This window comes from Elaeis guineensis, chromosome 15, assembly GCF_000442705.2.
Source record: "Elaeis guineensis isolate ETL-2024a chromosome 15, EG11, whole genome shotgun sequence".
Lineage (NCBI taxonomy): Eukaryota > Viridiplantae > Streptophyta > Magnoliopsida > Arecales > Arecaceae > Elaeis > Elaeis guineensis.
Genome location: NC_026007.2, coordinates 59,574,825 through 59,600,972, shown reverse-complemented (window position 1 = coordinate 59,600,972; position 26,148 = coordinate 59,574,825). Strand labels below are relative to the sequence as shown.

The 26,148-nt window shown below is 42.5% G+C and overlaps 2 protein-coding genes across 3 annotated transcripts in view; one reads left to right on the top strand and one right to left on the bottom strand.

Moving 5' to 3' along the window:
- Positions 1 to 5,695: 5,695 nt before the first annotated feature.
- LOC105058080 (DNAJ protein JJJ1 homolog) lies at positions 5,696 to 10,838 on the top strand. Of its 2 annotated transcripts, XM_010940865.4 has the most exons (3): positions 5,698 to 7,466; positions 10,252 to 10,310; positions 10,448 to 10,838. In XM_010940865.4, the coding sequence occupies exons 1-3, from the start codon at positions 5,763 to 5,765 to the stop codon at positions 10,503 to 10,505; spliced, it is 1,821 nt and encodes a 606-aa protein (XP_010939167.1). In that variant the 5' UTR covers positions 5,698 to 5,762; the 3' UTR covers positions 10,506 to 10,838. The 2 variants fall into 2 exon arrangements, with proteins under 2 accessions (XP_073105239.1, XP_010939167.1); XM_073249138.1 differs by lacking the exons at positions 10,252 to 10,310; positions 10,448 to 10,838 and adding an exon at positions 9,575 to 10,243 and having other exon boundaries at positions 5,696 to 7,466.
- Positions 10,839 to 12,164: 1,326 nt separating this feature from the next.
- LOC140853971 (histone deacetylase 5) overlaps positions 12,165 to 26,148 on the bottom strand; it is a 14,785-nt gene continuing 801 nt past the window's right edge. The window contains 9 exon segments of the mRNA XM_073249090.1: positions 12,165 to 12,520; positions 13,554 to 13,618; positions 13,799 to 13,946; positions 14,069 to 14,262; positions 24,095 to 24,117; positions 24,120 to 24,137; positions 24,140 to 24,243; positions 24,370 to 24,428; positions 24,762 to 24,836. Of these exon segments, the coding sequence (XP_073105191.1) occupies positions 12,355 to 12,520; positions 13,554 to 13,618; positions 13,799 to 13,946; positions 14,069 to 14,262; positions 24,095 to 24,117; positions 24,120 to 24,137; positions 24,140 to 24,243; positions 24,370 to 24,428; positions 24,762 to 24,836 (852 nt within the window). The 3' untranslated portion in view covers positions 12,165 to 12,354.

The following is a 26,148-nucleotide window of genomic DNA, read 5'->3' as shown; positions in this document are numbered from 1 at the left end:
GCACCGACTGACTTCAGTCGGGCACCCACAGTCCAACGGCGAAGTCGAGGTGACCAACCGGACCTTACTCCACGGACTCAAAACTCGACTAAATGAAGCCAAAGGCCTCTGGGTCGACGAGCTAGGCTCCATCCTGTGGGCTTACCAAACGACCCCCCGCGTTCCGACCGGAGAGTCGCCTTTCAGCTTGGCCTATGGGACGGAGACGATGATCCCACTCGAGGTTGGACTATCGTCTACAAGGGTCGAGCGGTATCAAGAGCCGGACAACTCCGATTGTCGGAGGGCCGACCTAGACCTCCTCCCCGAACTGCGAAACGAGGCTCAAATTCGCATGGCTTCATACCGACAGAAGGTAGCTCGGTATTACAATGCCAAAGTCAGACAAAAGCTCTTCAGGCCTGGTGACTTGGTCCTGAGAAAGGCAGAGGTCTCGAAGCCCCTGGACCAAGGGAAGCTGGCTCCAAACTGGGAAGGGCCCTACACGGTAGCAGAAACCTATGGTCCGAGAGCCTACCGACTGGAGACTCTGGGAGGAAAACCCATTCCCCGAACGTGGAACGCCGACAACCTAAGGTTGTATCACCAATGAACTTTGTACTTGTCCGGTCGGAATACAAATCCAGTTTGAGATTTTGGAGTTTTAACTCTTCGACTAACGATCGGCGCTCACCAAGGTCGAGCCCCGACACGCCGACTCGGACTTGGTATCTGCCTGAAACCGACGATCCCATCGTCGGTGACGCATTGGACTCTTACGAGGACCGATATATCTACATGGACGGAGGTCACACCCCTCCGACCTTCGGTGACACATCAGACTCTTACGAAAACCGATACATCTATATTGACGGGAGTTGACACTCCTTCTACGGTCGAACTTTCGGGCCAGACCATCGGCTAACACACCGATCGAGCCCCGACCAAAGAAAGGCGGAATGCCTGCGCGACCGCCGTCGCGACTCCCGACCGAGCTACGGCCGGTCGAAGGATATTCGGCTTGCCACCGTCTATCGCACAATGCGACCTCAGTCGCATTCATGATTCACCGATCGGGCTACGGCTAGTCGGAAGATATTCGGCTTACCACCGTATATCGTGAGGCGCAGTACAGATACCCGACACAAGGATATCGGGGTCCGACTTATCGGTGCTCCCTCGACTGAATGCGCCAGACGACATTCGACTGAACGCGTCGGAAGAGACCCGACTACCGAACCTTTATCACGGTTGGTCAGCTTCCGACTCAACAAACGTGCTTGACTCACGGCCGGGGAAAGGATGCCCGACTGACGACCTTGACTATCAAAGGCCGATCAAAAGTCGGGACTTGTCCTACCTTCATGGCGGCGCGAGTTGCCAAACGTCCTAACCGACCTATCTGAGTTAGCGACTTACGAAGGCATTCTACGACACATAAGAGAAAGAAAAACAAGCAGAGAAAAAAGTTTAAGGACTGATTTCATTCAAGGTCAAAAGGAGTTTACAAAATCGGGCCGAAGCCCAGTTACAATAGTTCTAAGAAGTAAAACGAAAAAAGATAAAAGTCGACGAGACTGCGGTCATCCTTCTGAGTCGATCTCCTCGACCGACGGAAGATCGGGGATGACTGGCGTATCCACCATGATCGGTGCTGGGTCGACGACCGAAGCAGGATCGTCGGTCGGCGGGGAGCTGGCAGTCAGCGCCGGGACATGAGTCGCAGCCGTCTCTCCTTCGGCCACTTGCTCCTGGATGGCCTCCCCCACCACGGCGATGACTCCCGATGGCGGGTCGGCCATCTCTTCAGTGACTTGCTCCTCGACCCCCGGCGGGACGATACTGCTGAGGTCCAGCTTCGGGTACAGGGCTTAGACCGCATCCCGACCGTCCTCGTACCCCACCCGGTACGATGCGAAGCCAGACTCCAGCATTTCCTCCCGGTACTGGTCGGTGGCGCGGAAGTCGTCCACCGCACGACTGGCCGACTCCTTCGCCGACCTCACTTCCGCTTCCGCCCGGCCGAGCGAGTCCCTTGCCGACTCTGCCTCTGCCTTCGATATGTCGGCGTCGGCCTGGGCGATTGACAGATCCTCCTCAGCCTTGGCAAGTTTTTCCAGGCTGACTCGAAGCTGCTCGCGCTCACCCTCGAGTTCGGCGGCAACACCGTCGCGCTCGCACCGCAGACGGTGCACGGTTCGACCCTTGCGTTTGGCTTTCTTTCTGGCCGACCTTAGCTCGGATCCGAGACGGGAGACTTCGTCCACCAACTTGGCCTCCCGATCGGCCGACTGCTTCAGGTGGTCGACCAGCATTGCCCGGTCGGCTTCGGCCGCCGCCGACCTTTCTTTCCAAGCCGCCCGGACGTTCCCGAACCTCCGGTACCCGGCTTCAAGCTCCGACATGGTATAGATCAACTTCCGACGCAAGCGTTTCGTCAGAAAAATAAAGTAACGAAAATGCTAAGTAAAAAGGAGGCGAAACGGAACTTACCTCGACCATGGTCGGGTAGAATGAAGATAACATCTCGGTCACTTGCTGAGACCTTAGCGCCTCCACGTCGGCTGGGAGGAGGATTCCCTGGCACAGCCTCCTGGCCAAGTTGTGGTCGGCCAACGCCGACGCCCCTTCGGGGAACTGTGCGCTGGGCGGCATGATGCGACTCCCCGACCTCGTGTCGTCCGCGGGGTCCATCGGGGCCTTCCCTCGATCGGCCGCCCCGACCGATGGAACCGGCAGGGAGGGGATGCTCGAGTTTGAACCGGCACCCCCCATTGCGGTCGCAGACGCCGTCGGATGGTGTTCAATTTCCCGAACGTCATCCGGCGCCACCCCCGCCGGCGAGGCCGTCGATGTTCCTTCGGTCGCTTCTTCCACCGGCCTCTCCTCCGGATGCACTGTCGGAGCCGCGAGCGCTATCACCGGCTCCGACTGGTCGATCGCCGACGCTTCGACGGTCGGCGCCGCTGGAGTGGGCTTCTTCGGTGGACGCGAAGGTCCTGCCCCCGATGCCGGCCTCTTTCTCGCTGCGTACTGCCGAATCTCAGCGTCGGTCGACCGCATCCTCGGAGGTGTCCCTGCGGTACCGACAGAAATATTAATCTGAAAATCAGAATAAGGGCCGAATGAAAAGAGGACCGGGGGATCGGGCGATATCTAGTCGGGGGACCAAGCTCAGGCCGGCGTCATAGAGAGCTTGTTCGATAACAAGCTCCCTCTGCTTCGGAACCGACATGTCTTTGAGTTGGTGGAAGTCCTCCCGGTCGTCCGCCTCCACCCGACTGTTGTCGTTTGCTTCGGTTCGAGGCACGCCCCAGCGGGAAGGGAAGCCCCAGGGAGAAGAAGATGAGACGAAGAAAAACTGGTTCTTCCACCCGTGGATGGACGAGGGAAGACCAGTGATGAAGGAAAGACCCTTCCGGGGGTTGAAGAGCCACCACCCTCGGGCCTTAGGGTGGGGTCGGAGCACAAAAAATGCCCGGAAGAGAGAGATGCGAGGGTTGGTCGGCAGAAGCTGACAAAACAGCGCGAAGCTGATTATTAGTCGGACAGAGTTCGGCGCCAGTTGCGCCGGACAGAGTCCGTAATAATCCAGCAGATTTCGGACGAACTCCGAAATCGGAAGCCGAAGACCCGCGCGCAGATCTTCGACGTACAGCGCCAACTGGTCCGGTGGAGGGTTGTTAACCCGACCGCCGACCCCTGGGGCGGAGAGTTGAAACTGCTCCGGGATGCGATACTGCTCCCGAAGCCGATCAACGTTCGGCCCCGAAAGCGAGGAAACCTCAACTTCCGGAGTCGACCGAGAGTCATCGGTCGGATTTCCCGACCGAGCCCCCCGAGATGGATTTCCGGCCATCGCTCCAGAACCGAAGGAAAAGCGAAGAAGAAGAAGAAGAAGAAGAAGAAGAAGAAGAAGAAGAGGAAGAAGAGAAGATCACGAACCGGAAATGGATCCTTTGGGGAGCGGGAAGGGAGACGACTGCCTGCGACGACGGAGAAATCGCCCGGACAGAGTCTCTGCAGCAGAAACGTCAAGAATGGGGCTTTGAGTGCAGATGGTCCTATATATATAGGGCCGTCCGACGGCCGAGATGCCCCCGCACCGACCAAGGTCTCACGGATGTGCGACACATGGCGGCCTCTGGGCCTTCCCTTTGGCCCGATGATTCGGTGCGCCCATCCCGGGACAGCCGCACCACCTTCATTTAATGCGAGGAGCGCCGGCCCAACCACCTCCGACACGTGGCGAAAGGGGCCACGGTTCCGAATTAAAGCGCCCGCGCCGATTCGCGTTCCCGATGGGACGCCTGACAGCGCCCCGCGCTCCCAGAATCGGCGCTGGGCGACGGTTTGTGTTCCCCAGAAGGCGCCGGACATCCGATCGTCTGACACCGAATCGTCCGGCACCCGACCTCCTCACATCGACGTGACACTTGACACCGACTGGATGCCTGACGACAGCGGATCGCACGGCATTCGTAGGACGCCTGACATCGCATCAACCTGCGGTACGGTCGAAATTGGGCACACAGTGATTCCACTCGTTGTCGCCCAGCGTCGCTGTCCAAGCGATGGCATCGGCCAGCTCCCCGTCCGACTCAGGAGTGGAGGGGGGCAACTGTTGGAGAATACCGACCGGCCCCGTTCGGGCTAACTTACGACGGAGGGACCGTCCGACCGACTGGTGGAGCGACCGACCAACCGACCGACCGACAGTCCGACCGACTGGTGGAGCGACCGACCGACCGACCGATCGACCGAACGCCATCACCGGCCGATTAACGGCCCTTTACCGACGGAGGATATGTCGGTCGGACAGACCTTTTCCACTCTCCCGACCGACTGAATCAGGAAGTCTGATGGCCGACTCTCGCAACATGCCCGGCTGACCATCGAAGGGGCCCGAATCTCCACCCGGCGCCACACAGTTGGCCACCGACCTAGGGTCGGTTGACTCCTCCGATCGCCGTACAGCCGCCAGAGCCTGTCAGCCCTGACAGCGACATGCGGCGCTGCCACCTAAGGGCATTATCCCGCCTAGGGCATTGTCAACCCTAGCGATTTGACAGCTCTACGGCGACGTGATACTTTCACGGCGACTCTGACAGTCTACAGTGAGTTGACAATTCCTCAATTGTCCGCGCCATTAATGACGGCGTCATACCACGCTCCACTATAAATATCGGGGAAGGCAACAGTGCAGAGGCCCTCGGGGGAGAAAACCACAGGCTTGCTCCCTCTCTCTCTCTCGATTGAACTCTCTGTCTTCATTTCACTGTTGTCCAGTCATCTCTCTGATTTGACCGTCGGAGGATCCCCGCCGGAACCGCCTTCGGTCAGTGCGGATTTTTTTTTTTTTACACGCGCTCGTTTTTTGACGATCAGACGATGAGGGGATTGGCCGCAACACTAAGCACTGTCATAATCTAACGTGGCATGATTTCTTCCATGCCAAAGCCACATTGGCATGCGACAAGTGGAATTGCGATGCACCTTCCTTCGCGCCCATCCACCCTGGATCACCAACTGCACAGCTCTGAAAGCGTTCAGAACACCGTCATTCATCCGTCTGCACGGATCTATAAGTGATGACTGAATGATCCAACGGTGGATGACCGCGAAGGAAGGTGAATCCGTGTGTCGCGCGAAGTACAATCCAAATCTAAGTGGGTTCCATCTCCTCCCCCTCCAAGTTTTCTATTAAAACGCCGCCAGCCGCGGTCCGAATCTAATTCGAACCCTAAGGCCAACCCTAACCCTAGAGCTCGAGAAGCGAATTCATGGCAGAGGGGAGGAAGCGGTGCCTCTACGAGGTTCTGGGCGTCCATCGCGACTGCTCCCAGGATGAGATTCGCGCCGCCTACAAGCGCCTCGCCCTCCAGCTCCACCCCGACAAGCTCGCCTCCTCCGCCTCCGCCACCTCCGCCGCCGACGCCACCGCCGCCTTCCAAGAGCTCCGCCATGCCTACGAGGTCCTCTCGGACCCCAAGGAGCGCGCCTGGTACGACTCCCACCGCTCCCAGATCCTCTTCTCCTCCCCCTCCTCCGCCTCCAAGTCCCACCGCCCCTCTGCCTTCTTCGATCTCGACCTCTACGCCTTCTTCTCCAACTCCGCCTTCTCCGGCTACTCCGATGCCGGCAAGGGCTTCTACAGGGTCTATGGCGATCTTTTCGACAAGGTCTACGCCCAGGAGCTATGGTTCGCCAAGGAATTGGACCTGGGCGCCGACGCCGTCGCCCCCGCCCCTTTGATCGGCAATCTCGACAGCTCCTACTCCCAAGTCACCGCCTTTTACAATTATTGGCTTGGGTTTTGCACCGTGATGGACTTCGGTTGGGTAGACGAGTACGACGCATCGATGGGGCCGAACCGGAGGACGAGACGGGCGATGGAGGAGGAGAACAAGAAGGTGAGGAAGAAGGCGAAGAGGGAGTACATCGACACGGTCCGCGGGTTGGCGGCGTTCGTGAAGAAGAGGGACAAGAGGGTGATCGATATGACGGCGAAGAGGAACTTGGAGGAGGAGAAGAGGCGGGCGGAGGAGAAGGCGAGGAAGAAGGAGGAGGAAAGGAAGAAGATGGAGAGAGCGAGGATGTATGAAGAACCTGAGTGGGCGAAGATCGATGAAGAAGAAGAAAAGACTGCTATGAGAGGTGGGTTTGATGACTTAGAGGAGGAGGATGATAAAAAGAAGAAAAAGAAAGAGGGTGCCGGTGAGGAACTCTACTGTGTGGTGTGTAATAAGAAGTTTAAGTCGGATAAGCAGTGGAAGAATCACGAGCAATCGAAGAAGCACAGGGATAAGGTTGCGGAGCTGAGGATGACATTCAAGGAGGAAGACAAGGTCTTGGAGGAGGAGGAGGAGGAGGCGGCGGATGAAGAGGGAGTCCATGTAGGATTTGATTATGAACCACCAGAGTCAGAGGAGAGTGATATGGTGGATGAACTATGTGAAGAATTGAGGGAGGAGATCAGATTTCAGGAGGATGGGAGTGATGATGAGGATTTGGAGTACAGTGATCGAAAAGTGGGTTCAGATGATGAGGCTAGCATTTTGGAAGCCATGGTTTCAGGGCATAAGAATAGGAAGAATGATTCTCAGGATCTACATGATTCAACGTCCAATTATGATCATTATCTTGATAATGATGAGCAAAATTCGATAGGATATGATTCCAAAAGAAGTCGCAAGAATCGAGCACCAAAGAAACGGACAGGGGCAGACATGTATGATGAAGCAAAGAGGCCAGAGATGGGTGAGTCCCAGCAGGAGGACAGTGAAGTTCAGAATCAGGAAGACAATATTGAGGATAATAAGGAGGTTATTTCTAGTCCTTTAGAGGAGGTCGCAACCAGAAGTAAGGGAGGTCGAGCTACAGTAAAGAATCAGAAGTCTAAAAAGCAATCAGTGGATGGAAAGGGAGCTGGAAGAAAAGACACAACTGCTGACTCAAAGAACCCATCAAAAGGAAGGAAACAGAAGGTAAAGACAGCCTTAGTAATTAAACATGGAATTATTTTGTTCATTTGCCATTTTTTTCTTGTTTAAGTTGCTTTATTTTGGTAGTGGCCTGGCATATAAGAATTGATCAGTGAGGAATTGTCTTTAGTGAAAGGATCTATGAGAAAGAGGCAAAAGAAGTAGAGATATACTAGAAAAAACTACCTCCTACTGGTAACCAAAAAACTATCTCCTACTGTCTGTTAGAAAAAGTAGAGATATTTTAGAAAAACTATCTCCTACTGGTAACCAAAAAACTCTCTCCTCCTGTCTGTTCTCTAAGAATTATGAGTTTATATTCAGAAAACTTATAGCAGAACATTGTCAGTTCATATGTTATAAGTTGCAATGCCCATATTTTTGACATAACACATCATGAATCTTGGAGCTTTCTAATTTCAGTAATCATAGCCTTCGGTCAATAACCTTCATTTCTGATCATATATCTTGATAAGTGTCTACCTTTTCAAAAGCTAACGGTTCTATAAACACTAGCTTATTGCTGCAATCATTTTAGAACCAGTACTCAAGTCCTTATTCCTCTTAATTTTCTGTTCAAGATTGTGAAAATCTACTGTAACTGATATTGTAGGTGTCTTCTGCCCTTATAGCTGCACCATAGACAGGGAAATGTAGTTGTCACTCTAACCCTCTCTCTAACTGGTCCTATCTACTTCTGAACCTTTTCTAGTCATCATCTGTGGACAAACAGTTTCTTTTATTGTGTGAAGTTTAAGTGAAAGAGTTCTCTTTAAATATAAAGTAATTAGGTCAAGTTCGGAATCAAATAATGTAAACTAAGGAGTGAAAAGAACATTTTGAGATACAGAATAGTGGAACTGTCCAAACAAATGCAAGAGTGAAATCTATTTACTGAAATAAGTTAAAATTGGGCATCCCGGTGCATGAGTCTCCTGCTATTGTGGGGTTTTACATGCTGTTGACCTCTCACCTATGTATAGGGTGAAAGTTGCCTAAATCAAAAGTAACAGGTGTAATCTTAAGCAGTGATTGCAAGAATTTAGCTAATCTAGCTTTAGTTAGAGGTGTGGAAGCTGGGTGGATTTTGATAAACTCTTGAATAAAAACCAAGCCCTCCAAAAAAATAGTCTTACAAAATGAAAATAAAATGCAATGACACTAGAAATTTTCAGTAAAAGCAATTATAGATTATCTTGGGCATGATGAGATCATGTTGGCCATGCATCATCGCAACATTGTGCTTGTGGAAACAACATGACTTGGGTTTGTTGTGCATGGGTGCATCATGCATTCCATGGTTTAAGAGCTCAGTTTTCCCTTTTTAGGCTAGCCATGAACAGAAAATTTACGCTAAAACTTGAAACTTTTCTATCAATATGAGTTGAGACTGGTAAAAGTTTTGGTCTAGGAAAGAAAATCTTCAAATCCAACCAGAACATTTCTTTGGATACTGAATCAGCAATAAAGCCACCTAAAATATTAACACAACTGAAATGGTGCTGCAAACGCTCAAAATGACCCTCCCACATGTTGGTCAGATATCAAAATGTCTAAACTTTTTGGTATGCCTTCAGCTTTTATTGCATCTATGTTCATACCTACATATCTGCAATTATGAATAAATCAAACACCTGAAGATGTATCCCCCTCCTATGAAAAGGATCATCAAAGATTCATAGTGTTGGAGCATGCCTAGAGGTATCCTTGAAAGCAATGGAGTTTGAACCCAAAATTCTGTAAATTTTTTGCATTTGAAAATAGCACATCTTCTATATTTTGTTAGGATTATTATGTGGTCCTTCTTAAGCCAGCATGAGTCATCTGATGCTCTTTTAACACTTATAGGATTAACATGATGAGTCAGTCAACTATCCATCTTTATGGGAGTATTTCAATCATGTAGAAAATCTTTATGAACAAATGAGAAGGACTATAACATCTTCTCTGTTCTTCTTCACTTATGCAAATTTCTTGATGTTAAGTAGGGAAACAAGTACAAGGGTATGCCTTTATTTGTTGCTTGGTGATTCTTGATCAAACTAGTTAACCCTACAAGGTGGAGTGCAAGGATTATTCTCCCTAAGGTTTAGATGATTTCTTCTGTGCAGACTGATTCATGAAAGTAGTTAAGGTTTTGAGTGAACTCTAAAAGGATACTGTTGGTAGTAAATGGGGTCAAGGAAGGTTCAAGGTTGAAGTGGGAAGAAATCAATGGATCAAGGTGGTCAGATGGCAGAATGCGTATGTTCGCTGGTGCAAGAATCGACAGCAAAAGGTCTGCTGAAATTAGTGATGCTAGGTTCTAGAAGTTCTGGACCTCTTGCCAATAGATTTAGGGTGGAGTTTGTTGGTAAAGGGGTTTGGATGTATCTAGAATTAAAAGATTCATAATCTGAGGATCCTTGAAGTTTTTCCTGAATAACTTGTGGAGATTAAAATGCACAATCAACTCCACCCACGTGTCTTCCCCTTTTATGCATGAGCAGTCTACAAGTGCCTTATGGTAAGGTTGTGAACTCTTTTACCTTTTTCCTCTTTTTCTTTTTCTTTTTTTTTTCTTTTTCTTTTTTTGTGATGAAAATGTCTTGGTCAAGGTCGTTTTGCAACCCTTAGCGTTTATATGTTCTGTTATTATGGTCTTCACAGAACCCATGCAGTCAATCTCGAATTCCTGAATCTCTATGCGCAAATTTTGTATGTGAAATGAGATTAGTCATAACTGCATGACCTTTGGGAAGCTTTGCAATTCTGTTTGTGAACTCACTCCATGGATTATTTGAATCAGGCAACCTCAAAGGCTCTAAGTAATGCATGTGACACATGTGGAGAGAGCTTTGAATCAAGGTACATTGATAGGTGTTATTTCAAATGATGTAAAAAGTATCTTCTAATCATTTCTTCCTGTTTTCTTGATTTCCCCCCTCCATCTTTTCTTTAGATTTACAGTGCTGATTGAGTTTGTATGATCTTCATTTTGTCAGGAACAAGTTATTTGTACATTTAGGTGCCACAGGCCATGCTATGTTGAAATCACGGTAAAGGAATGCAGATTGCTGATGAAAGAAACTTATTCTTTTGTGTATCATATGTGGTGTTGTTTTCTGGAAAGGCCAATCAAGCAGACATCACTTTCCAGACTCGAGGTATATGAATAGTCTACTGGGATCAGAGCTCCTCTTCTTACTTAAGAGCCCAGTTGTAAATTGCTGCACCAACAGCAAAGAGGAAAAAGAAAACAGAAAATTAAATTTTGAGACCGGATAAAGTTCTTGATTTGACCTTTTAAAATTGTGATTCTTGCACGAGGAATTTGAATTCCATCAGCACAATCTTAATTATATAGAAACATTCATTTGATTTTTTTTTTTTTTTTTTTTTAAGAAAAAGCTACATGTAAGGCTTTGTTTTTTTGGCAGCAATACATGTTAATTCTCTCTAACAATGAATTTTGATGAGACGTATGCCCATCTGCTGACTTGTTTTGTTACAGCTTTGCCACATGGAATTGCATCAAAAGCTGGTTTGATGCTCGTTCTGGACGCACGCATGGCAGTCGGTGCTTATAACTCTAGGATCCAGCATTTGTAGATTTGTATTATCTCTAGCATTAATTTCTGCCTGCCAAGTGGATGGCCTTGCTATTTAGTTCCAATCTCACCATCATAACGAGTTCTCGTGGAAAATAAGACTTGAAAGAAGAGTTATAGTGGGTTCTTCATTAGCCAAACAACCAGGACTCTGTCTTGGAACCCAGCAGAGACAAAACTGTAATCTATTACACTCATAGCCTCAAATACAATCAGAGTGCTCTGTTCTATTTGAGAATGAAATCTACTTCTAGCTCTACAAAAGAAGCTTATGAAATCTACTATTTCCATGAAATAGAAGTGGCTGGTCGGTTAAATGCATTAAGCAACCTTACAGAGTGGGATATCCAGACCAGTGCAAGGTGGGAGCTTGGACCTGGCATGTACTTTGTAGGAACTTCCATACCCTTGGGATGGAACATAGATCAAATTAATACAGTGGCTGGTTCCACATCAGCATGCGAATAAGGTAAATGTGAATCACCGAAGCTGTTGGATGTCCTTCCAAGAGGCCACAAACGTTCCTGTGATTTGCAGGAACCTGAAGCAAATCATATCTTGGATTTTGGCTGTGAAACATTCTTTAACGCTCATGTGCAGCACCGATCCCAACAAGAAGTGATGTGCTACCACGGCTCTATCAATAGGTAGAAATGTGCACGGTGCACCCTGGGTGGGTCTCCCAAATTTTCACCTAGGTTGAGGGGCAAATTGATACCGGGTTTGTTCAGGCATGTTTGCTGAGCCATGCGGATAATTCAGCAAATAAAATGAGAACATTTTAGAGATGAGCCATTGCTCAAAACAAGGAAATCTAGCTTAGATGTCTAAGATCAATGAATAGGTATTTAGACGATATACTCATCAGATTTGCAAAAGTGGGTAATATTCAATGCCCAAACTTGAACTTTTGTGACCTCTTGCCAATTCTCTGCTGCAACATGGCTCAATATTTTGGGATGAGCACAAATTATGCTTCAGTGGCAGGCGCTTTTTTTTTTTTCTCTTCAGACTGAAGAATGCAAGCACATGGAGTAAAGCTTGCAATCCTACATATTTAACTCTCATCAGTTTAATAATCGAAGACAAACACCAAATGAAAGACAAATCATAACACCAAAAACCATTCAGTCGGAATTGTTCCAAAAACGTTTTCTAGTCAAGCACTCTTTGTGCAGGCCATATGCAAACTTCTAAAAGACAACCTATACACAGTGAATATTGAGCTGTTTGCATTTTTATTCAATGTTAATCATCGTTCCTACACAACTTGCTATGCTATAAATGTGGGGCCCAAGTACTCATAACCCTCTGCCAGCAGCATCATTAATGTAAGCAATTGCTTCCTTTCTGGTAAGCTGTTTTCCTTCTACCAACCCTCTCACTAATGCATTCATGTAATTGTTAGAAGGGCCGGTTACAGGTAATTCACCAGATTTAAATTGCTCGATCTCTGAAAATAAGCACCTGTGTGGTTGAAAGTTAAACATGTATCAGAAATGTGGGAAAGCACTTCATTAAGTGAATTATAAAAAGCAACAAGAAAACATATCAGATATGTGGGGAAACACTTCAATAATTGAATTGGAAAAAGAAGTATATTGAGAAGTACCGAAAATACCCACCGTTAGGGATTGGAAATTACTGGAAAAATGCAGGTCGTTAACTAAATTAAAAAAAGCAACATATTGAGAATCACTAAACAATGTCAATGAGAAGGCACAATTCCAACAACTACACATGGAAATTACTGGAAACATGTAACAGTTAAAAGGATGAACACAGCTATATTGTATCATCATACAAAGAAATGAACCATGTAATAGATCCCATGGTAATTATTTTGAGATGATGGCAGTTGCAATTTCAACAAAAGAAACAAAATTGTTTCCTTGTAAGAAGCTCATCAATTTTTATTCTTGAACAGCCAATTAATGAACCATTTTGAGGATATTCACATCTAAATTTCATGGAAGTTATGCAGTAAGGCATGCCTTGATTTAGACCAAATAAAGAAACCCTAGCAATATCTCAAACTATTATAAGGGGTCCTTCAGTGGATAAAGAATAGAACTAACAGAGAGAATTCTTGACAAGATATGAGGAGTCCGTATTTGCAAATTAGTAGGTTAACAAAAAAACCAAACATTCAGAACGACTTGATTGCAAGCCTATTTTTTTTCTCAGAAAACAAATTCTGGATATTTGGTTTTGATAAAATTTTCTAATCCATTGTGACTTGAACAATGCAATGCCTTTTTCCCAAGTTTGAGAAATTGATGACATAGATAAATAGTGAAAGCAGTAAAGAGTTCATACAGGACAGACAGCAAGATGTAATCACATAAACTGCCTCACAACAGGACTACAAGGAAAAAAACTGCCTCAATATAAACGTTTGCAGTACATAAGATTTATGATTTAGGTTGGAAATCCAGGGGCCTCATAACAGCTCAACAAAAACAAGAAAAATTTAAAATACAGAGTAAGAAAGGCATACGTCATAGTGAAGATTGGAAGGTTATCCTCCTTCCCCAAATAAAGGACATTGGAATACCATCCAGCCTGCAGGAAATCCCAGTAATGGTCAGATATCCAGTGGAAACAATTAAGCTATCGGTACACGGAATGTACCAAGAGAACCATGCATACTGTGCACACATAAAGAGAGAGGTCATGTCAAGTAATTCAAATAGAAATCCACAATACAGTGGTTTTTATAGCATTACAGAGGAAAGACAGTACCTTAAGAGCCTCTAGAGGCAATGACTTATTTCCAGCAACAACACCGATCTCAGATAAATCCAGTAAAGGCACTCTTGCACCATGACTTTTGCCATTCTCTTGATGTAAACTATTCTCTTGAAATAATACATCATTGAACTGCTCAAGCCTGTATATAGCTTGTCAAAGCAGAACAAAAGCGTGAGGCATTCAATATAAACAGTTAAATCAACTTTGTATGGCCTGCTTCAACATGAACTACAAAATATATCACAGTTCAGAGAATATTACGTTATTCTATACATGCACATGTAGGCTTTCTCATTCTTGTTGCTTTCAGGATGAAGAAAAGCAACACCTCCTTTGCCCCATGTCCGGGTGTGAGATCTTGCAAAGAATAACCGATGAGGCACTGTTTTCCAGATGACATCTTTTGGTGAACTTTTATCTCGCGATCCAGGACATGGTTTGTTCATACCTTCGACCTATTAAAATGATGGGTACAAAAATATTAAGACATTATCAAGTAGCCTTTTTAGAGTTCCAAAGCAATCAGACGGGAAAATAGGAAGCATCAACCTTTATAGGGAAAAACATAATATATAACTTAAAACTATAATCGAAGGAAAAACTTGTTCCCCCACCCACCCATACACATCCATTCCCCTCTCCATGAAAAGCTATTGTATTTGAGCAATAAATACAGAATTAATGCAGTTAGAAGATGGATCCAGTCTAACAACAAATCCAATATTTAGATCTTTGTATGTGCATCTTCTTTACCTTTCTATAGGTAATCTTACTATGGCTGTTAAACCTACCAAATATTGTTTGCCCGTGTAAAAGTAAAAGCTATACTCAAAAAAAAATATGTAACAAATAGTACACTGGATGATTTTCTTAAGCAGATCCGCTGTCAGTACTGGAAAACTCATGCTACATATCAAACTTGACTTGAAACCACCCATGCCTGCTGGAGGCTGACCGGATTCAGCACAGAAACTGGAACAGTAAAAAGCAAGCAAAAACATGGAATAAGGTCCCATAATAAATCATTGCAACTGCAGGCCAGTGATTGAGGGGTCCAGCGGGAGAGCTGCAAAGTGAATTAGTAGCAGAGTTACAGATAAGGGAGGGATTTGGATCACTCAAAAAAAATGCAAAATTTATCTGGCATTCCTTTTAACCCTAAAGTTGGAAATTTTCTTTCTAGTTTCCTTGGATCAGATAGAAAAAACACAATGGGAATCCAAAAACTAGGAAGCACAGATAATTTAAAATGATGTGTGTCTGCATCCAGTACATATCAATGACAGATACTTGTTGAGTTCTTTTAGGATACATCTTAGATACTTCTATTTAGTGCCCTACTTTTCAAAATTAAGAAAGTTCTCATGATACTTCCCAGTAACAACTGGAATACTTCATTGATATGTTTGGATATAAGAGAGAGGGTTTTCTTTCCTTTTTCTTTCCTCCTTTTTCATTTTTGATGAATGTTGACCTTTTAACGATGGATGGTTAATTTTAAAGTGTGTGATGTTGATCTTAGTAGATGGAGTGTGGAGTGTAGTATATGGATTGTAACCATGATCTATGTGGCTAGGACCTTTTGATTTACAACAAAGTGCTTGACCTGACACTTCAAAACAGTAAGGAACAACACTTGGACATGGTTAAACAAGGAGAAATACATAAAGAAGGAAAGGGTTGGATGCTTGGACATATCAAAATTGATGTCTATTCCTAAGACAATGTAAATAGAGTACGACTAAATGATGGAGTTTGTTGATGTTGATCTATTGTATAAGATATGCTATGAAAGCTTTTCTTTACATATAGTAAAAATTATATAATTATTTATTTATTCTATCCTCATCATATCGTATCTTACTTTTTCAATATTCTTTGCATCATGTGATGAGAATCGGGAATTCCGCACTTATTTTAGGCAGAGACATCGTAATTTAGGAATCGTAGGATTTTGAATAATGTTTGAAGGGATTTGTGAGAGATCTTGTCTTGTTTCCATTTTGAGAGATATAATTTCCATTTTTATTAGGATGTGGTTTCATTTCCATTTTATTTGAGAGATTTTATCTTGTTTCTATTTTGAGAGATATGATTTTCATTTTCATTAGGATGTGATTTCGTTTGCATTTTATTTTTGTCTATTTAAAGACTCCTATTATATTGAGCGGGTAGCTTTGAATGACATTGAAAACCCAAAAGTGTGTTGATTTTTTTTCTCTTGATTTCCTTGTTTTCCTTTCATTTTATCTCTTTCCTATTTGCTTTCTTGTGTTTTTGGTGCCACATCAATTGGTATCAGAGTACTATCAAATCACTTTCTGCGCACTGTGCAAATTGCTTTAAGGTAATTGATCTCATCTTTGTGTAAGGTACGATTCCTTCATTGAACCTTGTGACTTCTTCAAATTGTTGGGTAGCTTCTATGGTTGGCTTAGGTCCTCTCTTTTATTTTTCATACTGCCCTAAACCACTTTATTTCATACTTCCCTAAACAAAAAAAGGAACCCGAATTATTGGGTTGGCCTTATTTTGTTCATATTTATCTTTAGTAGCTCGATTATATCACATTACCTCTTTGATATTGCACGCACCAAAAAAATATAGGCACTGCATTTGACTTTACATTTTTCATTGTGAGGATTGAGTTGAATTTCTCTGTGATTACAACATTTTAGTCTAATATCACTTTTATCCTTGCCCTTCCTTGCTACCATGACCATTGGCAATTTGAAAGATGTTTATTCTGCTATGGAAAAAAAGCTTGAATCTGTTAAAAATATCCAAACTGCATTCCAAGAGACTTTAAACCAAAAGTGCCGGTCATTAGACCGACTTCAAATTGATCTTATTGAGCTTCGTACTAATCAGGTTAATCATCGTGTCGACATGGCTAATCTCAACGATCAGCAGGTCGAACATCTATTATCCCTGAGAGAGTCAAGACTGGATAAACAACCTTTAGAGAATGATCATACTAGTAGTCAACCCATTTATCAGCTTCCTTCCCAGACTCTTAAGCCAACTGGTGGTCCGAGTCATATCTTGCAGACTAAGCAGTCCCTTCAGGCACCTCCAATCTACATGTCAGTCCCTCCAATTACCCATCATTTCGTAAACAATTTTCAAAGTCATAATCATAGGATTCCTCTAGATTATATAACAGAAGCTAGGGATTATAAGTATTACGGAGATGACTACGAGGGAGAAGTGGAACCACCTATTTCCCCATCTAGACATCATGAGCAACCTACTAAGTATGCTCGAGGCCCTAAGCACTTCAGACCCCCAGGTCAACAACTTAGGTCGTATCCGTCTAGATGTGAGGAGTTTGAGGAATCACCTAAAGGGATTAAGATTGATGTTGCTTCCTAGGGTGGCAGGTTAGATCTAGATGCATTCCATGATTGGTTACAGGACCTAGAGGCTTATTTTGAGTAGTACCACATGTCAAATATATCTCATGTCTGCTTTGCTAAAATGAAGTTTATGGGGTCTACCAAGCAGTATTGGCAGACAATCCAAAGAGATCTAGAGCAAGTAGGACATCCACTTATAGTCCTTTAGGAGGAGATGAAGTCTAAGCTTTGTGAGAAGTATATTCCCACTTACTACAGGAGTTAGTTATTGGACCAATGGTATACTCTCAGACAAGGAATCACTAGTGTCACTGACTATGTGGCTTGTTTTGAGGATGTACAATTGAGGTGTTATATTTCTAAAGAATCATGGAAGCTGATATCTAAGTTTGCTAGTAGTCTAAGAGTCGACTTGAAGAGGGAGGTTTCTTTGTATTCTCCTAAATCTGTAAAGAATGCCTACCACAAAGCCTTAAAGATTAAGAAGTTTTATAGGATTTCTCCCCCAAAGAAAAGGAGTTTCCTTCCCCAATGAGTCTAGACAATCTAGGTCTGTCCTTGTCAATCGTACTAAGGATGTTTAACAGCTATTGCCTTCTTGTACGAGTCATGATCCTATTTCGAGTATGATTGCTAATCAGCAATCCACAGTCATTGGGATCCGAGACTCTACCCCAATGGCATCTCATTCAGTTAGTTCTTCAAATATAAAGTACCATTATTGTAATAATAAGGGCCATATAGCTGCTCAATGTCCACATCATACATTGGCCATGAGAATTGAATGTGAGGAAACTTTATATGATGGCCCCATAGAAGACTTTAATCCTCTAGAGCAGCTACTTCAAAGGAAGAGTATGAGGAGAATTGTGAGGATTTAGGAGGATGTGTTAATATCATAAGATGTATCATCACCACTCCTGCAGACTGAGGCATGGAAATGCACCAGCATTTTTCATACTTATACCCAATGTGGAGATAAGGTTTGCAAGCTTGTCATCGATGGGGTAGCTCTATGAATGTTGCTGAAGTCTCATACTAAATCTTCCATTAGTAGATTGAAACTGAAGTCTCAGCCTCATCTTCATCCTTATAGAGTTATCTAGGTAGATAAAAATTTCAGTTCGTATTAGTGAGTGTTGTCTAGTGCCAATTCAGATGGGAGGTTACTCTACTGAGATTATATGTGATATGTTATCCATGGAGGTCACTAGTGTCTTGTTAGATCGATCTTGGATTTATGATGTGGATGCTCATAACTTTGGTAGGGAGATTACTTATATTTTCATGCATAACGATAAAAAAATTAGGTTAAACCCTGCAAAGCCTAGTGAGTTTCAACCTGCAAAAAAGGATAAGAGTTCTTTTCAACCCTTAGTTAGAAAAACTATCACATTTTGACTCATAGGAAATTTGAAAAAGAGAGTTGGAAGTTTGGAGTGATATTAGCTGTCATCCCTAGGAGTAAGATCTACTTGACCTCTAACTCCCAAGATAACCCACCTCCTGAGATTGAGCAGTTGATGGAGGAGTTTAAGGATGTGAACTCAGAGGACATACTAGATAGTTTACCTCCCATGCGTGACATCCAACATGCCATTGACTTAGTTCCAAGATCCCAGATACTTAATCTTCCACACTATAGGTTGAACCCTAAGGAGCACGAGGAGATGAGAAAGCAAATAGATGGCTTGTTGTTGAAAGGTCACATTTGACCTAGTCTCAATCCTTATGCTGTACCAACCCTTTTGACCTCTAAGAAAGATCGTACATGGAGAATGCATGTAGATAGTAGAGCTATCAATAGGATCACTGTCAAATATAGGTTTCCCATTCCTAGGCTTGAGGCATGCTTGACCAATTAGCTAGCTCTATAGTCTATTCCAAATTTGATTTGCATAATGGGCATCACCAAATTAGGATTCGGCCTGAGGATGAGTGAAAAACTGCCTTTAAGACCCAGGATGGTTTTTGTGAATGGTTAGTCATGCCCTTTGGGTTGTTCAATGCTTCTAGTACATTTATGAGATTTATGACAAAGTTGTTGAGACCCTTCATTGGTAAATTCTTAGTCGTCTACTTTGATGATATCCTGGTTTATAGTAGCTCTAGAGAAGAGCACTTAGTTCACCTTAGAAAGGTTTTCCTCACTCTCAGGTCTGTCAAATTGTATGTTAATATTAAAAAGTATTCCTTCCTTCAGGACCAAGTGTTGTTCTTAGGATATGTTGTATTTTCTCAATATATCATGGCTGATCCCGAGAAGGTAAAGGCCATTAGAGAATGGCCTAAACTAACATCTTTTTCTGAGGTTCGTAGCTTTCATGGTCTAGCCTCTTTCTGTAGATGTTTTATTAGGGCATTTAGCACCATCATGGCTCCCATTACAAATTGTATGCAGAAAGGGGAGTTTCATTGGCCTGCTACTGCCGCAAGAGCTTTCGGTGATATAAAACTCAAGATGTCTGAGGCACCTGTGTGGATCCATCATGACTTCTCTAAAGCTTTTGAGATTGTCTATGACATATCTGGCATCAAAATTGGTGTGGTGTCCTTAGCCAGGAGGGTCATCCTATAGCCTACTTCAGCAAAAAATTCAATGATGCTAAGCAAAGGTATTCCACATATGATAAAGAGTTTTATGCTGTTGTTCAGGCTCTTAGGTTTTGGTCATATTATCTTCTATCCTAGGAGTTTATCTTATATTCTGATCATTTGTCCCCTAGGTACATCCAGTCTCAGAAAAACTTAGCACTAGGCATGCCATATAGGTAGAGTTTCTCCAGGACTATACCTTTGTTCTCAAACACAAAGCTGGTGTGAAGAATAAGGCTACTGATGCACTATGTAGGGTAGTTATTGTCCTCTAGTCCATAAGTACCAAGATAATTGGTTTTGAGCAAATGAAGGATGACTATCCAAATTGTCCTGATTTTGCTCTCATTTTCAAGAGGTTAGTATAGAAAATCGTCGGAAATATATTGATTCTGTGATCAGGGATAGTTACCTATTTAGCGGTCGTCGCCTATGCATACCTAGGACATCTTTATGGAATTTTCTCATTTGGCAGCTTCATGCAAGGGCCTAGCTGGGCACTTTAGGTGCAACAAGACCATAGCTTTGGTCGAAGATAAATTCTATTGGCCATCCTTTAAAAGAGATGTGGCTAGAATCCTTGCACAATGTCGCACATGCCAATTGGCTAAGGTCCAAAAGCAAAACACCAATTTGTATACCCCTCTTCCTATCCCACACTCCTCGTGGAAAGACCTTAGCATGGATTTCATTCTTGGATTACCTAGGACCATTAGGGGGCATGACTCAATCCTAATTGTTGTTGATAGATTTTCCAAAATGGCATACTTCATTCCTTGCCATAAGACTTCTAAGGCCTCTTTTGTTGCTAAAGTGTTCTTTAGGAAGGTCATTCGACTTCATGGTTTGCCTTCTTCCATAGTGTCTAACTGTGATGTCAAATTTATGAGTTATTTCTAGAAGACCCTTTGGAAATTGTTTGGAACCAATTTAAAGTTTTCCTCATCCTTTCATTCTCAAACAGATGGTCAAACAGAGATTGTAAACCATAGCCTTGGTAATTTGCTTAGATGTCTAGTTGGCGATAGCCTGGTATATGGGATTTGTCCTTGCCTACGATGGAAATTGCCTATAATAGCTCAGCAAATCAATCTACTGGCAAGAGTCCTATTGAAATTATTCATGGTCTTACTCCTCATCAACCCATTGATCTTATTCCCTCAGCTATGGATAATAGCATTTTTAAGCTGGCCACCTCTTTTACTCAACATATTCATCACATTTATGCCCAAGATTTTAAATCCTATGGGATGGGGCTTTCTCGATTTTTTCATGGAATGAGACACGCGCCATCCTGCCCCATCCCAACACTTGGGACAAAGATATCCCAAGACATCTTATTTGAGATGTTGGGATGCTAATGGGACGGCCTTGTCCAGACACATGGAATGGTATTCTGTCCCGATGTCCCGCGGAACGTCCTACTGGGATCTGAATCCTTGTTCATGCCGATATTCAGCGAAAAATTGCTATGAGCATCAAAAAATATAAATTGCTGCTAATGCTCACCGTAGGAATGTAGAGTTTAATGAGGGTGATTATGTGATGGCTCGAATCCATCAAGAATATTATCCAAGTATTCGTTCAAGAAATACATACTCGAGCTACTGGTGCCTTTCGCATCTTTCATAAACTTGGACCTAATGCTTATTATTTAGAGTTACCTTTTGACTTGAAAGTTTGTCCAGTTTTTCAATATTACGGACTTGTTTCCTTATCGGGATACATTTGAGCCTCCTACTATGCATGCAGATTTTCCTACTGGTTGCACTATTTCATCTTCAATAACAATTCCAGTTCTTCCTCCACTTTCGTCGTCGTCATCGGACCGCATTGAGGCATTATCACTGACGAGATTGTTTCTACTCATGGTGGATTTCAACGATTCTTGGTTAACTGATAGGACCGGCCTGATTCAAATGCTACTTAGGTTCACAAAGATGAGTTACACTGCATTGATCCAAATCTCCTAAAGGCCTACTATAATTCCTTGTCAAAAGCAAGCTTTCCAGCCAGAAGAAAATGATGAGAATCAGAAATTCTGCACTTATTATAGACGGAGATGTCATAATTTAGGAATTGTAGAATTTTGAATAATGTAATTGAGAGATTTTATCTTGTTTTCATTTTGAGAGATACGGTTTTCATTTTTATTAGGATATGGTTTCATTTTCATTTTATTTGAGCAATTTTATCTTATTTCCATTTTAAAAGATATGATTTTCACTTTCATTAAGATGTGATTTCATTTTCATTTTGTTTTTATCTATTTAAAGAAGCCTATCGTATTAAGGGAGCAGCTTTGAATGACATTGAAAATCCTAAAGTGTTGATTTTTTTCTCTTGATTTCCTTGTTGTCCTTTTATTTTATTTCCCTTGCTTTTTTGTGTTTTTGGTGCCGCATCATCATGGTATCTGTATCATGTTGTATTTGTATCTTGCATTCATATCATGCTTCAAAATCTAGTACTCATGCTTTATCACTTGTAGTTTCTTCGAAAAGATTAATCATTAGTTAAAATATTTGGATTTTTCAAGTTGTGAAAGACCGTTACTTGCATGGAAACAAGTTCGAAGTTTCGGTAAAAAATGAACGGACCGGTATGATGGTTTTAGCCAAAATCAAGACAACTGACACCAAAATATTTTCCATATGTTCAATCATTTTCATCCAAAATTGATCAATTTTGGTCCACTTTCAGTTATTTTTTATCAAAACTCACCTAAACTAGTCCTAAACATGTTTTAAGTCTCATTTGGAATAATATCATATGTACGATTTTTTTTAATTTCTAAGTAATATCTATGTTGTGTTCATTATGGATGATTTTTCATGGGAGTGAAAATAGATTGGATAATATCCGTTCCGATCCATTTTCATATCTGAATCTATTAGAATATTGATAGAAATTAGAACATCCGATTAAGATCCGTATTCATATCCATATCTGTCAAAGAAAAATATATATGAATATGGATACACAACTATCCGATCCATATATGAATATCTAATTATTTATAATCTTATTTAATTTTATATGGCGCTCATGACTTTTTAAAGGAAATATATAACCAAATTAACATGCTATTAATTTGATTTACAATCCATTTGGTCATATCTTTAATTCTGTGGTTATAAAGTTTAGTTATCCGACTTATATCCGTATTTGTATCTATACTCCCAGTATCTAATTTGTATCCATATCCATTTAAAACAAATATGGATATGCATTTTTGCATTCGACTACTATCTCTATTCGTATCCATATAAATAAATATGGATATGGATATGGATATGCCGGTATCCGATCAGGTTTCAGCCCTAATTTTTCATTCTTCTATCTTGAGTAAATAAAAAAAAAAAACTTGTAGATGACAAATATAGCTATTGATATGCCGGGGTCTCCTAGGAGGCCCCTATTTTAGTACTTTAAAGGACTCATGTGAGATCATCATTCCTATAACTAAAAAAAAAACTATAACTGAATTCATTTCCACGTAATCTGAATAATACAAGAAAGAAATGCCTGAATTTAAAGTTTTTGTTGAGCCTGGCTAAAATCAATGAAGAAAAGGACTTGAGCACATTAAGCATTGAAAGATTCACCTTCTTTCTCTGACAAAAGATGGGAAGACCCATGTGACAAAAAGCTTCACATTCGCTAATAATAAATTTTCAAGAAATCAAGTTCAATAAGCAAATAATATGTATGCCTACTAAAATCATACCACCATGTTTTATGAAGTTCTTCTAAATACATCATTAACTTTAGCCTAAATCTATCGATACTATGCAACTATAGCACCTATGTAACACAATTACTTAATTGCTGTGTAATAATGTTTCTTCACCTCTCCTGTTCACTTCTATTTTTTTTTTTTAATTTCCCATTTATTTTAAGGAAACTTAACTTGAGTTAAATTGCCAAAACTGAATTTACGGGCTTAATCGACACCAGAGCCATCAAACCTTGGCATCAAATCAATGACTAAGATAAAAAAAAAATTATCGCCACTAGATCTGTTTAAATAAAGGGTAACCTCACATAAATGGCAATCACTTAGAAAAAGGTCAAACTTCTTCAATTACTAGGCAATATTTTGGTTGTTACATAAGTCAGTACCAAAACCTACAAGACCAGCGAAGGTTGTAGCAAGAACATGAAAAAAAAGTAACATAATATTCAAAAATACAATGAAAAAACACAACATAATGAGCACAAAAAAACAAACATTGGCATTTGGCAGTATGAATTTTTTTGAAGCAAAGAGTGCTTTGCAATCATGTTATTATTAGGAATTTCTTTGGCTGCTATATGACAAGCATCATACCTTTCCACCTTCAATGTAGCAGGAAACCTTGGTTTCCACATTTTGATCCATAGCTGGCATACCAAACTTCATATTTGATAAAACTGATCTCCAAGAATACACCATCAACACTGTTATCAGGCACCAATGCTTGTGCATTACGCATTCTTCTGATGAAATAACAGGAGTTTGCTCAGCTGGACTGTGGTTTGAGACAATCGCTTTCCCTTGATTATCTTCATCAATATTCAACTTCGAAAGGGGCTCAATATCTCAACAAATTTTGAGGAACATACAGTGCTGGAAGCTTCCCATCACTCCCCAAATCAGACTCAGAGCTAGAGCTCAAGTTTAGCTGGAAGTGTAACAATATAAAGTCACAAGTGCAAGTAAAAGGTTTATATGGAAGTTACAATAATAGCTACAGTTACTTAATTCAGGCATCACCAACATTTAACCTTGAATTCAGGTACATATTGTAACCGAATGTTTATTTCCATATGGGACAAACAGTTTGTGAGCAATGCAAGCTGCCATTGACCAACAACAGAGGCAGGAGGGGCCAACTTCCTCCTCCAACATCTCTGAAATCTTTATATTCCCTTCTCATATAGTGTGATTTCCCCCTCCTAAAATTTGTGTACCTTGGATTCCACTTGCTATATACTGTGGGAAACTAACAGCGCACCAATATAATATCATCCATCCATTTCCCAGGCATTTGAGCAGAGTCCAACTCCAAAAGGAAACCTTCCCTAAAAATCTGCATAACATTATGAGAACCAAGGTCCGCAGAACCTGTACCAGGACTATGCTAGCTGGTAAGTAGTAGAGTCGATATGGATTCGTACTAGATCAGACTAGTGCACACCAACATAGAAGCGAAAAAAGGAATCAGAGAGGAGGAAAGAGAGAGAGGAGAGGGAGAGAGAGAAAGGAGGAAAGAGAGAGAGAGGATGGTCGGAGGAGATACCGATAATGGCTACAAGCGGACTGTGGGCGCACTCAAAGGGCTGCCAAGGCCTCCGCTTCCTCCATTAAATCGCCTCCCTCCGGTCCCCTCTCTCTCTTTCTCTCTCGATTAAACGTCCTATCAGGCGACATGGAGCCACGAAGGCCTCTGCGGCCCTCCAACAGCCTCAATGAGCTGCCACTAGCTCTCTTTCCCTCCCCTCCTCTCTCTCTTTTCCACTCTTTCCCTCACTTTCCCTCTCCCTCGTCCGGTGTTCTGACTTGGAAGGCCGAACCATCCTAGTTTGCGGCCAGTGTGGGTCAAAATACCCCGAACTGCCTAGTTCGGGATGGTTCGGCAAACCATGATGGGAACATTTTCAATTTGTTGTGGAAAAATCTCTCACAAAGGATAAGGTATAAGAATAAAAGGATAAGTGGGAAAAGCAAGAATAAAAGTATCCATTAATTCTCACATTTTCATTTTCTCCCTTTCTTATAAAATAGTCTCTGCTTTCTACTTCTAGCAAAATGTTCTATTTTATTTTTGTCACGCCCCGAACCCAACACCCGGGCCGAATACGTGATGGCTGCATACTCCTTAGAACAAGCCCTAAAGAATATGCAAGGCCAAAAATAATTCATTACAATCTCAACATCCATAATATCTGATTCTAATAATAATTAGTAAAACTTATATAATTACAAATAAAATTTCTTCAATTCTCTGATCAGATATCATGACACTCTATTTATACATCTGCTCACCCGCAAATTTAAACCATAGCCAACCATGAGCATCCTGTAACTCAGAAAAAAAAAGAAAAATAAAGGGGTGTGAGCTTTACAGCCCAGAAAGAATTTTCATATCACACCAATATAAATAATATAATCTAAAAATAAGGATAAGCAATAAAATATAAAATTTCATATTCAATATCTAGAATACTGCAAATATCTATAAATTATCTGTCTTGTCAAAAAAAATACATCATCATATGTTAACAGCTGAAATATTTTGTTCAACAATTGTTTCATGTCTCATCTTTCATTTCTTTTTTCATAATCACATGATTTTGAACCTTTTCTTTCTGGCTTTGGACTATTCAAGTTTATACTTCAGT

Bases quoted from the DNA above. Each gene is read 5' to 3' on its own strand.
- LOC105058080 (XM_010940865.4), top strand. From the start codon at position 5,763: ATGGCAGAGGGGAGGAAGCGGTGCCTCTACGAGGTTCTGGGCGTCCAT. The intron at 7,467-10,251 runs GTAAAGACAGCC...TATTTGAATCAG, and splicing joins CAAAAGGAAGGAAACAGAAG to GCAACCTCAAAGGCTCTAAG. The intron at 10,311-10,447 runs GTACATTGATAG...TCATTTTGTCAG, and splicing joins GGAGAGAGCTTTGAATCAAG to GAACAAGTTATTTGTACATT.